Source organism: Hypomesus nipponensis, chromosome 22 (assembly GCF_054491055.1).
Source record: "Hypomesus nipponensis isolate SF chromosome 22, ASM5449105v1, whole genome shotgun sequence".
NCBI lineage: Eukaryota > Metazoa > Chordata > Actinopteri > Osmeriformes > Osmeridae > Hypomesus > Hypomesus nipponensis.
The window spans coordinates 11085001-11102278 of NC_140382.1; the positions used below are offsets into that span (position 1 = coordinate 11085001).

The following is a 17278-nucleotide window of genomic DNA, read 5'->3' on the forward strand; positions in this document are numbered from 1 at the left end:
TCTCTCTCTCTCTCTCTCTGTCTCTCTCTCTCTCTCTCTCTCTCTCTCTGTCTCTCTCTCTCTCTCTCTCTCTCTCAACATCCTTCGCCTCACCCCTGTCCTGTCCTACCCAGGCATGGACCCCCAATCCAGAGCTGAGGGCTCTAGCTAACCCAGACCAGACATCCTGCTGGGCTTGTTCAGCCCTAGTGTTGCTGTGCTGGTGATGAATGCAGTCTGCCGTGCTTTTTATATATTCACAAATATTACGCCTCAGGCCCATCCTTTAACCAGTGCGTTTTTGAATGGACACTCTTGGATCGTATTCCCTGCATTGAAGCAGAGCCTGCCAAACATTGACAGGGATCAATTGGTCCAATCTCTCTCTCTCTCTCTCTCTCTCTCTCTCTCTCTCTCTCTCTCTCTCTCTCTCTCTCTCTCTCTCTCTCTCTCTCTCTCTCTCTCTCTCTCTCTCTCTCTCTCTCTCTCTCTCTCTCTCTCTCTCTCTCTCTCTCTCTCTCTCTCTCTCTCTCTCTCTCTCTCTCTCTCTCTCTCTCTCTCTCTCTCTCTCTCTCTCTCTCTCTCTCTCTCTCTCTCTCTCTCTCTCTCTCTCTCTCTCCCCCTCTCTCTCTCCCCCTCTCTCTCTCCCCCTCTCTCTCTCCCCTCTCTCTCTCTCTCTCTCTCTCTCTCTCTCTCTCCCTCTCCTCTGTAGACCACAATAGGTAGTGACCTTCAGTGGCGGTCAGCAGCCACCCTGGCCACGGCACCGCCGACGTTGTTCGGGCAACATTGTTGTGGTGTGAAATGAAGAGGAAGAGGGAGGGAGGAATGGTGGGGTCCCCAGTGAGCGCTCTTGCTTTGGCAGGAGATGCGGCTGGCACGCAGGAGCACGAGAGCCAAGGCAGTGCCATCCTGTTTCTCTCTCCCCGCTATCACTGTCCCAGATAGACACAAATCTCGCAAGAAGATTAGAGGAGAGAAAAAAAGGATGAAAGAGGAGGGGGGGAAGAGAAACGGAGGGATGAAAAAGCGATGATATGTCAAGTAGCTTTGGGCTCAGGGGAACGACGGATGGAGATGGCTGCTGGAAATAGGCCCGCGAGCAGACAAGCATGTCTTTCAGGACTGGGGGGTGGGGGAGGCAGTTGATAACAGAAACATTCAAATGACACGGCTGTGCGTTTTAAATGGGAGCTGTAGGTGTTTTCTGAGGAAAAGTCGCCCCAGTGGAAAGCTCTCATCCTCAGCTAAGTAGAACATGCATAGATAACATATGAAAATAAAGATGTGTGGGTTATGAGAGTTTGGTAATTGATGAGAAACTTTCTTCCCCCTCCAAAGACGACAAGATTGTTATCAGAGGCTCGATGTGCATCTAGCCCCAGAGGACAAGTTGATAAATACACACAAGGCATAATACTGTCAAATATGATCAAACAGGGATGCATCCATGTACACACAAATATACACACACACACACATACGCACACACACCCTGCATTTGAACTTTTTTACATTTTAACTAGGCAGCTTTAGCTAACTCTAGGGATGGCCTGTCAATACCATAACAATCCTCTTTGAATTATATTTTCTCTGTCTTGGTCTTCTTTTTTCTTTTCTAATCTCCCCTTCTCCTGTCTCTCCTCCTCCTCCTCTCTCTCCTCTTTTTTCTCCTCCTCTCTCCTCCTTCTCCTCCTCTCCTCCTCTCTGTCCTTCTCCTCCTACTTCTCCTCCTCCTCCTCTCTCCTCCCCTCTGTCCTCCTCTCTCTCGCCTCCTCCTCCTTTCTCCTCTCTGTCCTCTCTCTCCTCCTTCTCCTCCTCCTTCTCTATTCTCCACGTCCTCCTCTCTCCTCCTCCTTGTCCCCCAACAAACAACCCCTTACTGAGCAGTCATCTCTCCACTGTCTCCCAAAGGCTGGGATATTTATGTTGCTGCTCAAACATCGGCAGAACAGACATCTGGAGAACGCAGAGCGCTGATTGTTGACAGGATGTGTCCCCATTCATACTCCCTGCCGCCGGTTTGGGCGCAAAGTTTGTTAGCTAATTAACATAAGCAATTCCACTTTCTGTTTTTGTTTTTAATACAATAAGCCTCACGAAGATCACAGGCTCGCTCTTTTCATTTCTCAGTCTTCTCTCACTGTCTTTTTCTCTCTCTTTCTCTCTTTCTCTTCTCCCCCTGTACAGTGCATTATTCATTTCCCTTTTCTTCCTTCCTCACCAGTTCTGTTCTCTCATCCTGTCAGCACAACCCAGTTATGGCCTGGGCCCAGAGACCTCAGTGGGCTACACCCAACCGGAGTTCTTCTGCTGTGTTATGTGTTCCTTCTCTCTCTCCTCATGAGCTGGAAAGAGGGAGCCGCAACAGGCTGCTTAAACTTAGTGTGTCCGTGCAAAGTGCACTTGAGCTCCAATTCTCCCCTCCCTCCCTCCCTCCCTCCCTCCCTCCCTCCCTCCCTCCCTCCCTCCCTCCCTCCCTCCCTCCCTCCCTCCCTCCCTCCCTCCCTCCCTCCCTCCCTCCCTCCCTCCCTCCCTCCCTCCCTCCCTCCCTCCCTCCCTCCCTCCCTCCCTCCCTCCCTCCCTCCCTCCCTCCCTCCCTCCCTCCCTCCCTCCCTCCCTCCCTCCCTCCCTCCTTCTCTCCCTCTCTCCTTCTCTCTCTCTCCTTCTCTCTCTCTCCTTCTCTCTCTCTCCTTCTCTCTCTCTCACCCTCCTCCTTTCCCTGTTTTCTCTCCACTCTCTCTCCTGCTTAGAGTGACAGAGAGAGGGAAGGACAGGCAGAGGGAACATGTAGTACAGCTGCTTGATGCCAGTGAGTGAGCGAGCAAATGAGTGAGCGAGCACAGTAGGGGTTCTTGGAAAGGTTAGTGTGTACTGGCAGTTAGTGTTAGTGTGTACCTGAGATCACAAAACACAGAAAAAATGTCCTTTTCCAGCCCTTTTAGTTGAGTTACCCGCTGGTTTGACCATTTTACTAATTCATTTTTGTTTTCCTTAAGCCATTCATTTCTCCTCTTTTATGTGAATTATTAATAAGAATGTTCTGTTGGTTCCTGTAATTTCATGTCTGTACAGTTTATACATTTTTGATTCACAGTCCACCAATGGATTGGTTTTCTCCGCTGTGTGGTGTTACTGAAAATGCTTTAGCATGTCCAGATGTGCCTACTCTCTGTTTTGTTTTATAACCATTGCATTTTGACCTCTGTATGCCCTAAACACCTTAAAAGCATAGTGGCAACAGGATGCAACTTTGGTTCTTTAAGCTGGATAGAGAGGCGTTGGAGTCAAACAACCCTTGTGCCTCATGAATCTCTCTGCCCTCAGCAACCGCCATGAAAGATTCAGCTCCACCCACGCACAACTCACCTTAATTCTGCCCCGTAGCGACATGATAAAAGCCCGGCGTCTGAAAGATTCAGCGTGGTCCACAGGTGGTACCCTCTCATTGACTGCCCTGAAAATGCAATGTCTCCACTTTGACCAGTTGTTTAACATGTGGGTGAAAAGATGGTAAAAGGGATCTCCCATGGTTGGGTGCTTCCAACTGTGGAGGTATAATAGATTAAACACTGAGTCCCTTTCAGGATGGTAACTTTAGTCTGTTTTTGTAAGGTTTCATTTGAGTTGGGCGGGGCGGGGATGGGGAGGGGTTCAGAACTACTGTACCCAAACTGAACGACATGTGAAGTAACAGGTGCAGCTTGTGTGTGTCAGAACACTTCTTAGAAAGGCTCCTGTCTTGGATACCTGACATGCAAGGCTACCTTGCATCAGAGCACAAGAGTTCTAGAATTCTCTTTCATCAGCCATCAGCTACCTCACAGTGTTCCTCTTCAACTGCCAGCACAGTAAACAGTGAAAGCATTCCTTCAGCGCTCCCCTCAGTCGGTGATTACCGGGGCTACATCCGACATGTGACATGCCACTAAACAAAAGCCTTTCAAATTTTTCTTTCACATCTTTTTTTTCTCATTCACATAAATGCTCATCATCTGACGGTGTGAGGAGAGATTTTCTAAGCAGACACCTCGTCCAGCTGCTTCCTGAAGTCGGCCTTGGTGACCCATCCAGATGATGAGAGGATGATAATGTAGTCCGAGAGATACAGTTGGGGACATAAATAAAGGGGCAGAGAGCAGGAGGGGGGACAGAGAGAGAAGGAGAGGGAGTAAGATGGAGGGACAGAGAGAGAGGGAGGGACAGACAGAGAGGGAGGGACAGAGAGAGAGAGAGAGGGAGGGACAGAGAGAGAGAGAGAGGGAGGGACAGAGAGAGAGAGGGAGGGACAGAGAGAGACGGAGGGACAGGGAGAGAGGGAGAGTGAGTAAGCGAGATAGACGCTGAATCATCTTGTTTTGTAAAACTCATTAATATGTTTTGAAGTGGAGAGGCGGTGACTAAGGCTTCTCTGTCCTTTCGATCTTTGACTCTTCCCCCATGTCCAGACAGCGCTGCCGCAGGGACGAATAAAGGACTTAATCATGGTGTGCCAGCCCTTTCTGCCCCCTGGCAGCAGGCACACACTTGAGGGGGAAAGGTTTCCTCCTAAATCCTTATCTGAAATCAAATGAAGACAATCAAGGGGGTTTGACCCACTTCTGCCCTGTTCCTTCCTTCTCTCCCTCACTCCTTCCCTGCCTCCCTTCCTTTCTCTCTCTCTCTCTTTCTTCCTCTATCTTTTTCTCGCTCGCGAGGGAAATGCTACTTTGATAAAGGTCATTCCCAGAAACTCAATCCTGGGATTAAAGAAGGATCAGGCCTGTTCCGTGTTTTTCTTCACCCCCCCCCCATGTTGTTTGTCGTATTCTCCTTTTGCTTCTGCCTTGTGGGCTTGTGTTAGAATGCCAGGGAGGGTGCAGCAGGCGGGCTGACTGTACACCGCCCACAGGCCGCTGCCATCCCTCCGTCATCCCAGATCTCAACAACCATAAAAGTCCTCAAGTGTTCCTGTTTTGGCACGCAATTCAGACGTTCTCGGCTGGCCGCTCTTGGCTTGGTCAAGTGGACGGCGGCATTTTCAGATGATTTCGAAGAGGGCGAGGAGGTGGGAGGAGCAGAGCGGCACATGGAGGAACACTGATCTCCAACTATTTGATTTATTTATTTTTCAATCCCTCATTAAGTCCTATTAAGGTCACTTGAGCCAAATAAATTCTCTGAACAGGCAGACTGGGGGAAAAAATACAATTAAAATGATTCATCATGAATCATATAAGGTCCCTTCAGCTTCGGCTCTGACCCCTCTCTTTGAATAGGTTAGAATAAATAACTACAGTGAACACTTTCGATCAAGGGGCTTGTAATAAGTGTGAGTTGATGGCTAACAACCTAAATAAGTCTTATTAAAGGCAGGGTTGATAATGAAATTGAGACACACTTTTTGTCGTATTTGCTGAAATAAACTTCACATCCTATATGTGGGCCTTGCAGGACTGTAATAAACACGTCCAATCATTTAGTTTCAAGTAGTTCGGAACAAACTTAATGATTGGGCAACATGTGGACTGGATCCAATGATTGGAAGTGCTACTTGTCTGTCTACCTCCTGGCAGTAGTCAGGCTCATGTGTTTTGAAAGGAGGGGGTGGGATATTTTGGGTTGAATCCTTGTGAACTCAAGCCCAAATTGCTAAGTTTACAAAACATACCAGTCCTGCTTTTATAAATGTGAATAAGCATCTTTTTAGGGCCTTTTTGCCTTATTACCTATTAATTAACACTCAACTCATGATAATTCAAATTCTTAATAATATTATTAACATTAATATAGTGTTTTTAACACAATTTTAAATAGCATCCAATTAGGGACTTATAATACTTATTACACGCACCTGGATTCAAAAAGTTATTGAAGTCTTACAGTACTTTCAGAGAAAATGAGATTACAGGTTCAATCTGTCACTGAAAATCCCTCTTAACAGGAAGTCTCTGCCTAGTGAGAAGTCATCCTTGTTTCTGGTCTGCAACTCAGTTCCTCAGTCAGTTTTTGTCATCAATGCATAGCAGAGCGTGTGTCAGACTGGGGTTGTGCCGCCATGACCCCCTCGGTTCCTCACTAATCATGGTTCTCCGCAAAATAAAAGAGCCTGATTGGTGGATGATTGTGCGCCTTGTTGTGAAATGCCGTGTGTGCGTTAAGGCTCACGTTTGCTAGCCCCCCCCCCCACACACACACACACCCTCACACACACACACCCTCACACACACACCCTCACACACACACACCCTCACACACACACCCTCACACACACACACCCTCACACACACACCCTCACACACACACTCTCACACACACACCCTCACACACACACCCTCACACACACACTCTCACACACACACTCTCACACACACACCCTCACACACACACCCTCACACACACACACCCTCACACACACACCCTCACACACACACCCTCACACACACACTCTCACACACACACCCTCACACACACACCCTCACACACACACTCTCACACACACACTCTCACACACACACCCTCACACACACACCCTCACACACACACACCCTCACACACACACCCTCACACACACACACCCTCACACACACACCCTCACACACACCCACACACACACCCTCACACACACACACCCTCACACACACACACTCACACACACACCCTCACACAAATACACCCTCACACACACCCTCACACACACACACCCTCACACACACACCCTCATACACACACACACACCCTCACACACACACTCTCACACACACACCCTCACACACACACCCTCACACACGCTGAGAGATACACAGACCGCAGGCTAGACACTTCATGATTGGAATCAATCAGACAACATGCATATGTTGCTAAACCCCCTGAGGGATTTGTACCTGAGGGTTGTTGAAGGCTCCTCGGAATTCAGCTGGAGCCCTCCAGACAGACCCACAGGAGACTATTCACCATGTGGACCAGAGTCCATGCTGCTGGCCAGACGCCCTCCTCTTCCTCAAACGTCAGCTGTGGGAGTTCTACCCTGCGCCTGTGTCACAGGGTCCTCCATGACGTCTCATGTTCTTTTGGAGGAAAGGCCTGTCGTTTCATAGGGCCTTCAGCTACAGTCCACTCAATGCTACTTGTTTTTTACTGATGGATTCAAGTTGGAAGAGACACACACACAGACTTAAATATACCCACTGACATGCACACACACACATATACATATCACCACAGGATTCCACTGTGACCCAAGCTGGGGAGTTGAATGAGTGAATAAATGAGTGATGGAGGTAGAAATGACCTCCTCTGGAGAATGGAACCAGCCATCAGCAATCTCTCTGAAAGCTTTGCAGCTTTTTATCCTCCCTCCCCTCCCCTACATCTCTCCTCTCACTCACCCTCTCTCCTTTCCTTTCCATCCCTTCATTCCAAACTCATACTCTATGTATATATCTATGTATATATCTATGTATATCTCTCTCTCTCTCTCTCTCTCTCTCTCTCTCTCTCTCTATATATATATATATATATATATATATATATATATATATATATATATATATCTATATATCTATATATCTATATCTATATATATATTGTATATATATATATATATATCTATATCTCTCTCTCTATATATATATATTGTATGCATATGTATTTTCCCTCCCCTATTGAGATGCTCCTTAGGGTATTGTGGGTCTGCTCTTCTCTTTTGTCTTATATCAAGGTGTCTCTGCCTTGCCTGCTCATATTTAATCTCTTTTGCCAGGCTCGTGCCAGAGGAGCGATGCCAAGTTATATATTTAATTCCAAATTCCAGTCCCCATGTCCCCCTCCTGTCTGTAGCCCTGGCAGCTCTGCCGACTCCCAGCTCCCCTCACACTGACACAGTGGGACAGTGTGACACAGGCACGCTATCCTCCCTAGCCTGCTACATGTCAGCAAAGACGTATTTAGCAACCTTTTTTGATTATTAATTCATGATAAGTTGTGTTAAAATGTGAATATATTCGAGTGATTTGTCATCTCCGTCTCTGAGGAGATGTTCCAGTAAACTGTTACATAGAGGTGATAAGGGTAGGGCTGAGTAATGATGCAGCTCTGGGAATAGGGGGCTCTATTTCCAATAGCACCGAGTCATCTTCAGTCAAACAGTCTTACTCGCTGGCACCTCTGCAAACTAGTAATCTTCCAATTCTTATCTTTAAAGAACAATAGAAAAAATCAAGCAAAATAAATTGAGAAAAGGTAAACCGGATAGTCCTGAACTGATAAACTCGGGCAGAATCACAGATGCACTTACCATTTTCTGGGTTTCTCGATAGAATCTTTTCCTACAGAAATATCTGCTCCACTATCTCGTAAGAAATCTGTCTGTGCTAGATAGTTTTAGATATGTGTTTGTGTGTGTATGCATTGGTGTGTGTCCACCCTTGTGTGTGTGTGTGTGTGTGTGTGTGTGTGTGTGTGTAGCAGGTCTCAGCACACCTCCTTGTATGAGTCAGCAGCAGCAGAGCGTTCTACCACCTCCACTAAATGATATATGACACATTCCCCCCCGGAGAAGGGACAGTGGGTGAGAGATTACACCTCAGCTGGTAAAAGAGAGGAGAGAGAGACAGTGTGGAGAGGGGAAGGGAGGAAGGGATTCACAAACAAAGCCCCCCCCCCCCCCCCAAAAAAAAAATAATATATATATATATATATATAAAAAGATCCAGACAGCGCACAGCAAGAGAGACAGGAGACCGTCAGTTTTCAGCTCGACACGGATGACGCCACACGCTGGTGAAGTTGCTGGAGCATGACGTCGCCTTTTGACGTCCCGGGCGTCACTCGCTTCTGGCTTGACGCTAGCTTGGGCCATGGTGGGGTTCCTGCACCAGCTCCCTCAAACAGCCCTCCTCTGTGTATGGAGGAGGAGGACAGATCTGCCTGGAGACCGCAACAGACCAGCCTTTCCAGTAGCAGCAACTGCCCTTCTTTTTCCTGATCTTGGCGACCACAGTATCCTCTCTTTTCTTTTACCATTTTTCTTTTAACCGAGTTTTGTTACTGGGAAGACTTCATTCAGATATATTTTCATTGCTAGCATTTTGTAAAGGGGTAATAGGCTTGTGTGGACCAAATGTACAGATGCAAGCAAAAGCACACCGTATGCCCACCTTGTAAACAAGACCCTAAAGGAGCCTCTTTTTTCTTTAACGTAAATTGTATGTCTTTAGAAACTGTACAAAGGTTCCCTTGCACATTTTCAAAATGCACACAATCTTTGCAGCTTCTTGCTTTTATGGTAAAACTAGATGACCTTTCGCAATGCTACCTCTCTATCTCTCTCTCTCTGTCTCTCTCTATCTTTTTACCTCAAGTTATCTCTGACCCTACTCTCTATCCATGTCTCTCCACCTGTTGAACTGTCAGTGTAAAGCCTTGGACCTCCCTCCCTCCCTCCCTCCCTCCCTCCCTCCCTCCCTCCCTCCCTCCCTCCCTCCCTCCCTCCCTCCCTCCCTCCCTCCCTCCCTCCCTCCCTCCCTCCCTCCCTCCCTCCCTCCCTCCCTCCCTCCCTCCCTCCCTCCCTCCCTCCCTCCCTCCCTCCCTCCCTCCCTCCCTCCCTCCCTCCCTCCCTCCCTCCCTCCCTCCCTCCCTCCCTCCCTCCCTTCCCTTCCCTTCCCTTCCCTTCCCTTCCCTTCCCTTCCCTTCCCTTCCCTATCTTGCCTTCAAACTTCTGGGAAGTAGGTTAAATGGAACCTGTCTTGTATCTCTCTTCATCCTTCTCTCCACATCCCAATTACCTCCTCCTCGACATCTCATACCTCTATCCTTTTTCTCTCGCATTCTGGTGAAGCCCCGCTTTGTCATTTCTCTCTTATTTTCCCTCCACTCTCTATTTCTCTCCCTCATCACTCCCCCCCAATCCTCCCTTTCACTGTCACTGTAAAGCCTGCGTTACATGTGTTTTCCCCTCTCTCCCATCCTGTCTTCGTCATCGGCCTCTGAAGAAGTAGGTTATGTGGAGCCTCATCCTCCGATTCCTCTCTCTCTGTTATCCAACATCTCTCTTATGCATCGTTTGACAAACAGCCTGTCACCCTGCCCTCGGATTAGGCTGGCTCAGCCGAGCATAAACCCCCAAAACACACACGCGCACCCTAACACACTCACATAAACACCATGCAAACACACACTTTGTATGGTACCCAACCGCAACCCAACGGCTTTTCCCGTGATTTTTCTTCTTTCTTCCTGCACTGTTGTTCAACATTTGGAGTGTGTTGTCAAGTCAGACAGGCGGTGTAACCCAGCTCATGGGTAGTGGTCCAGAGCTGAGAAGCCTGTCTACTGTTCTCTTTTCATCCGCTTGTTGCACCCCGCCCCAAATCCTCAAAGCGGGGTAGACTGGGGCATGAACAAATAAATATATAAATCCCAGTGTGTGCATGTGTGTGTGTGTCTGTGTATGGTGAAAGGCATCCAGAGAATGGCTACCGTGGTGTTTCCTTTATGGTTATTGAGTGTGATTTCTCGATAAACACCCACTTGGACCCTGCTGTCGTACACATACACACGTGCAGGCCAGTGCTGCCAGTAATACCCCCTCTCGTCTTCCTCAGTGGAGGTGAGCTGTGCTCAGGGAAGCAGGGCACGCCAAGAGACACAGCAAGGACAACTAGCAGGCTGCCATCAGTAGGGACGCTGACGGATACAACTGTGGACTCTGTGTCTGGGACCATCTGCGTCTGACTGGCGTTTCCCTGTGAATACACACCGTAGAGACCCCCCCCCCCCCTCCCCCCCCCCGAAGTCTGTTACTCTCCTCATCATTAGCCATCTCTCTTCCTCTGGCGGTTTCTCTTTCTGTTTCTCTCTCTTTCACTCCTCTCTCTGTCTGTCGTATTCTCTGTTGCTCACTGTCTCACTCTAATTCTCTTCCTTCCTCTTCCACTCTTTCTCCATGCATAGTGACGAAGCCTGGTAGTGGAACACTACTTGACTAGAAAGGAAAACCGTCTTTTGTTAGAGGACGTGCCACTCTCTGTGCGCTTCACCTTTCCTCCCTCTCCTCCAACTCTTGAAGACACGGAGGCTGATGGTTCTCATAGCTCAGTGGAATCTGTAGTATTTGAAATACATGTCATCATGGGCTCTCCACCAATAGTCCCTGTTCCAGACCAGTCTCTGGCTGTGTCAAGTTCCCTGTCGCCTCATTCAAGCCCCACGGGACACAGAGGTACTTAATTCAGCTCTTTAACTAACAAAAGCGCCTTCCGCCTTTCCCTCTCCATAAAGTCCCCGACACGGCGCAAACTGCTGCCACACGCCGTATTGAAATTGTACAGCCGTAAAACACAACCCGCTCGCCATCAATATGGTAATATCGCCTTTTTTTTTGTTGCTTGCTGTAGAGGTCATAAAAAAGTCTATTTGGTGGCGACTCTCATCATAAAATGGTGGAAATGTATGCGTGTCTGAGAGTGTGTGTGAGTATTGTAGCCCCGTGTCCCAGGCTATACTTAAAGGGTCCATAAACCAGAGTGAGGTGCTGTGCTTAGCAAGGCACAGGTGTCTTACCTTGAAGGTGACCCCCCCCAACACACACACACACTCTGTGACAAGCTTGTCAGACTCACCATGATCCTGGACTGATGTCAAATTTTAGTTTAATGAATGATCTGTCTCTCTCTCTCTCCCCCTTCCCCCCCCCCCCCCCCCAACAGAACAAGATCATCCTGGACCCGCTGACGTTCAGCGAGGCTCGTTTCCGCCCGTCTCTGGAGGAGCGTCTGGAGAGCATCATCAGCGGCGCCGCCCTCATGGCCGACTCGTCCTGCACGCGCGACGACCGCCGTGAGCGCATCGTGGCCGAGTGCAACGCAGTGAGACAGGCCCTGCAAGACCTGCTGAGCGAGTACATGAACAACGTGAGTACCCCCAGGGGGCTTCACTGTGGCGTGTCCTGAGAACGGACTCACTCACACACACACACACACACACACACAGCGTTGAATTATCTCCACACCTCTCCTCCACTTCTCCAACCTCCCTCTCGCTGTTTCACTGCTGTATCAGACCTCGATTTCTCCTCCACTACAATCTTCCGACCACACCTCTCCTCTTACACGTAAGGACAGCAAAGTCCAGATACAGAATCTAAATAGTAATGACATTCATTTCCCAACTGACACTACTCTCAGCCCACTCCTCGACTGCAAGGTAAGTCCCGTATCTTGAAAAAAAAGCCCTGAAATTGACTGAAGTCTCCGGCGCTTGCCTCTCAATGACTCAATTGTCCTCTTCTTAAAATGCCCCAGTGAGTGTCCCGGGGGCCCATGTACACATGCCTACCATCACAAGTATTCCTCTAGAGGCTTGGCAGAGGAAAGAGTCTTGCCCGGCCTGTTGATTGGCAGGATGTGGGACTGATGTCTTTATCTCGCTCCTCGTGGAGATGAAGTGCTATTAGTGCTAGTAGTGTCACCCTGAGATTCTCCTGTTCAAGTTGATGTGAAACACAAATACCGTACTTCACAAAGGCCCAACACTTTGACAAGATGAGTGCACGCCGAGTCACACACCGACACGCACACCAGGGCTGGAACGGTACATGTATTCGTAGTGAACCATAACGGTACGCGCGTCACGGTTCGGTGCATGAAATGACACAGAGAATACACGGTATCAAAATAAATTAAACTGGCGTGCAAATTAATTCATGTAATGCGGAACTACTGTTAGATACTCGTGTTCTTTAGGGACGCCTCATCTGTTGCCCCGCTTTAGCTCTGAAGCTCTGATTGGCGCCGCCGTGAGTCAGAGATGGCTAGCAGCACTAAGGACGAGTATAGTGAGTGGTGGCGACCCGCGAGAGATGGAGGACCCGCCGGCCTCTTTAAGATCGCAAGTTTGGGAAAACTTTGGTGTCCCCTTCAGTTATATAAGGACTGGCGAGAGAGTGGTGGATAAGACGAGCACTGTGTGTCAGCGTTGTTCAGCAGTTGGGTATGTGAGTGGAAATACATCTAACATGCTAACGCCTATAACACATCTGGCGTGTGCTAAATGACTACAAATATCCAAAGCCATCACCCAGGTGTGCCAATCACTGGAACAACACAAAAAAACAGTCCAACTTCTCCTTCCTACAGTGCTTGACCAGCCTTTAGATAAACATACAAATAGGGCCAAAAACATCACTGAAGCAATCGGGATTGACATGTCATCTTCAATGTGCCGTATTCACTCGTAGAAGAACCTGGTTTGTTTTGCTTTTCCCTCCGTTGTACTGAACTCGTACCGAACCGTGATGTCTGAACCAAACCGTGACTTCAGTGTACCGTTCCACCCCTAACACACACACACACCCCAACACACACACACACACCCCAACACACACACACACATACACACACATGGCGACACACACACATGCCCAGACATAAACACTTCCACAGCACACATACGAGGAGCCCACGCACAGACATGCAGTGCCAGTAGTCAGCCATCGCCCCCTACCTGTGGGCTGAACCTGTAATGGTCCTGACTCCTGTGGTGAGCTCGTGGAGAGCCGGTCGCGGCACGCTCATCTGTTTCAGCAGGCCAGGATGCTGTCCTCAGCCCTCCAACCCCCTGGTGGCTCCCACACGGCAGCACTGTGAATCTCCATTTGCCTGTGTTTTACTGTGGGGCTGGCAGCCATGTGTAGGAGAAAGCATTTACAGCAGTAAGAATGCAAGAAGGGAGAAGTGATTCAAATTGTTCCCTGAAACACTTAAAGGGGCTGTCTCAGAGGAATTATTCTCAAATCATCCCATTTTCTTTCTTTCTTTCTTGCTTTCTTTTGTTCCTTCATTCCACCTCCTCCCTTTTCCCGTTGTCAGCTTTTAAAGTCACATGATGACCCAGAAAGCGCAACTTAGAGGCTCTTTGAAAGAAGAGCGTGGATCTTAAGTGTCTCATCAGCGCCCGGTCCTGTCCCTTGGGGCCCAGCCAGGGTATTTACACTGCTGTGGATCCTGCCACACTCTCTCCCCGTCTGGCTGTGTGGAGACAGACTCCCTCTGACGGAGAGACCTCCTTCTGGGGTTTCTTCCCATACAGACCCATTCTCCTGCATTGTGAGCTTTGGGCTGCCATGTTGGTCTTGTGACGCCAGCATGCAAAGACACACACACACACACACACACACACACACACACACATTAGCGGACTCTCCCAATCAGATGGTATGGATCCCAGAAGGAGCTGACAGATAGTGAGGCGATGCAGGAGGGTGACAGACGTACCTGTCAAACCGTCAGCCAGGTGTGTTTGGACAGAGACGGGCATTTCTATCCTCCTTGTTTGCTCCCACTCTTCCACTAATTTGGCGTTGCCTCGTCCCAGCCGGGCTGTTAAGACCTGTCCGTCACGCTCAGGGAAGAGCAAACACAGCAAGCCTGCCTGGTCCACAACCTGGGAACCCACAACGGCCTGCAGTCAACACAGGTCCTCCCACTCAGAGACACACATAAGAGGGTGTAAGCTACTGGGTGTCTTTGTGTGTGCGTACGTGTCTTTTTATGTGTGTGTGTGTGACACACACCCGGTCGCTCGCTCTCTCCCTCTGCCCCTTGTTGTTGATCGTGCCGTGGAACGGTCGTCATTTGCGTCCATTAAGCCATCGATCGACGCTGTATCAATTCTCCCCCTGGCAACGGCCCCATGCCATAATCAATGGCTGTTTCCCTCTCTCTAATCTAATATGTATTAGGAGGGGCACTGTGCTCGAACTGTTGTCTGGAAACAAATCTGCTATCAGATGCATATGATGAGATTATCTTCCCGCTGTAGTCATAACAGCAGTGAGAGGCAGCTCCATCTTATCAGAGCACATCATGTCCTCTCTTCTGTCTCTTCACAGCATGTGTGGATGCGGATGTGTGTGTGTGTGTGTGAGGTGGTGGTGGGGGCTGGTCCCTACATTCGTAGCCTCGTTGAGTTATGAGTGTGACCTCAGTGTCTTGTGAGACGGTATCTAGTGACATCACTACATGTGGGGAGTGTGTAACTGCCGGAGGACCATTGGCTGTGCGTCTGAGTCTGTGTTCACCCAGTAGGACCTCTGTTGCTCCTGCACAAGCTCACTGGCAGTTCATTACTGCAGATCCCAGACTGGCTCCCAACAGGCCCGGGGTACACCCGCCTGGTGTCATAGTCTAACACAGCATCTCAGAGGCCATTACCCAAACTGCAGAGCCCTGCGCCCACTCTGATATCTCCTGTCCTCCACCTCTTGTTAGTGTTTTGGCTCCATGTCTTTTTAAGGCTTCCAATATCCAACCATCTCTCCTGTGTCTTTCTCTAACCTCCTCCCCTCTCCTGTTCTGCCTCATCTCCTGTGTCCTCCACTAACCTCCTCTGTCCTCTCCTGTTCTGCCTCCTCCCCTCTCCTGTTCTGCCTCCTCCCCTTTCCTGTCTCCTCCAATATCCTCCTCTGTCCTCTCCTGTCCTCCCCAACACAACCCCCCCCTTTAAAAACCAAACGTCCAACTGGGTTCCCCTAATGAACTCTCTCCTGCCCACCTCCCCTCTCGTGGTGGCAGCTTTAGCTTGCATCATTTTAGCTTTTGCTTCATTAGCTGTGGTGCTTGTGGGTTGCGAGGGTCACAGCTGGCATAGTGCGCGCATCGCCCTGGGCCGTGTGGCGTTGGAACAGCCAATCAGAAACAGAAGGATGCACGAAAGAGAAGTCGTTGAATGAGTGCTACACGTCTAATGCAATATAGAAACCTAAGAGAGGTATGGTTTGTCTGTCTTTGTGTGTGTGTATGAGAGAGAGTTTGTTTTGCTTTTGTGTTTGTCTGACATGGTACACAGTAAGAGTCTGTGTTTGTCTACGTAGTTAGGTAGACAGGAGAAATGGCCTCGTTTTATGGAGTCATTTATCTCCTGCGGAATTTGTCAGATTAATCTAAATGAGTCAGTTTACCGCAGTATTTGTTACCATATTTTTGTTTGCCTTTAGCAATCAAAGCCTCTCAGCCCTTGCAATTCTGGATATTTACGGCATCTATATTTAGACCTGGAGATTTAATAGTGATTAATAACAAGGTTTTGAAATCTTCTCCCCATCAACAAAAACAAACTTGGAACTGGAGAAGTGCACCTGGCAGACCCCCCCCCCCCAATCTTTTTAACAAAGTTTATCCCACAGCAGCAGTCTGAACCCAGTTATTATGTCAGCCTCTCTCCCCCGTCCTCCAATCGTTGAGGAGTGTCTCAGCTGTCTTGATCGTGTCGGTCCCTCCCTCCTGCAGAGAGGTGGCAGGAAGCTTGGTGCAAGGTTAATCGATGTGGTTGTTGGTGATAAATTAGCTTAAGGTGACAGGTGAATGTCCATACCTGTCGCGGGCGCAGGTGATCGGTGATTGGTGGCAGCGGGGGCCGCGCTCCCCAGCCGCCGCTGAGTCATCAGGATGGACTGATTTAGTTACGGGAGCTCCGACAACACAGATCTATCAATCGATCTACCGGGGAGTAATGTACCGAACTGCATGGGTCAAGGCTGGGACTGGGCCTCAGACTAAAACTGGATCGGGTTAGGGCTAGGGTTAATGATGGGACTGGGCTAGCTCTGGGGTTAGGACTAAGAATAGGGTTAGGGCTGGGGCTAGGAGTGACTTTACTTGGGCCTGGGACGTGATGGGGATAGCACTGGGAATAGAACTGGTGCTAGGTAGTGTGTGTGTGTGGGGGGGGGGGTGGCATTGCTGTAGGGGTGTGTGAGCAAGCAGTAAAGAGGATTTAGGGAGTGGGTTAGGCCAGCTTTAATCTAGCAGTTAGCGGGACTCGCCCCATAAACGGATGTAGGGTCATTTGGGGAAGACTGATGTCCTCTGGTGCACGCCCGCCATCACCCCCAGGAGGTTAGACCCTCTAACACACTCACACTCTGAGCTGAGTGATAGAATAAAGTAGTGTGTGTGTGTGTGTGTTGGCTGTCTGGCTGTCTGACTCTGCTATCTCCCAGTTACAGATGGGGAGCATCATCAGAGGACCCCCCGCCCCCCCCCTCCGAGCAACTGTCTCAAGCAGAGAAGAAGAGAGCTGAGAGAGCGAGAGAGAGAGAGAGAGAGAGAGAGAGCGAGAGAGAGCTGAGAGAGCGAGAGAGAGCGAAAGAGAGCGAAAGAGAGCGAGAGAGAGCGAGAGAGAGCGAGAGAGAGCGAGAGAGAGAGCGAGAGAGAGAGCGAGAGAGAGAGCGAGAGAGAGAGCGAGAGAGAGCGAGAGAGAGAGCGAGAGAGAGAGCGAGCGACAGAGAGCGAGAGAGAGCGAGAGAGAGCGAGAGAGAGCG

The 17278-nt window shown here is 49.3% G+C and overlaps 1 protein-coding gene across 3 annotated transcripts in view; it reads left to right on the forward strand.

Moving 5' to 3' along the window:
* Window positions 1-17278, forward strand: part of ctnna2 (catenin (cadherin-associated protein), alpha 2) — a 285740-nt gene that overhangs the window by 73656 nt on the left and 194806 nt on the right. For all 3 annotated transcript variants that reach the window (XR_014740965.1, XM_084687324.1, XM_084687323.1), the window contains exon 7: window positions 11667-11870. Coding sequence is in view for 2 of the 3 variants with exons in the window: in XM_084687324.1 (XP_084543450.1) it covers window positions 11667-11870 (204 nt within the window). In the remaining variant the exon portion in view is untranslated. The remainder of the gene's footprint in view (window positions 1-11666; window positions 11871-17278) is intronic.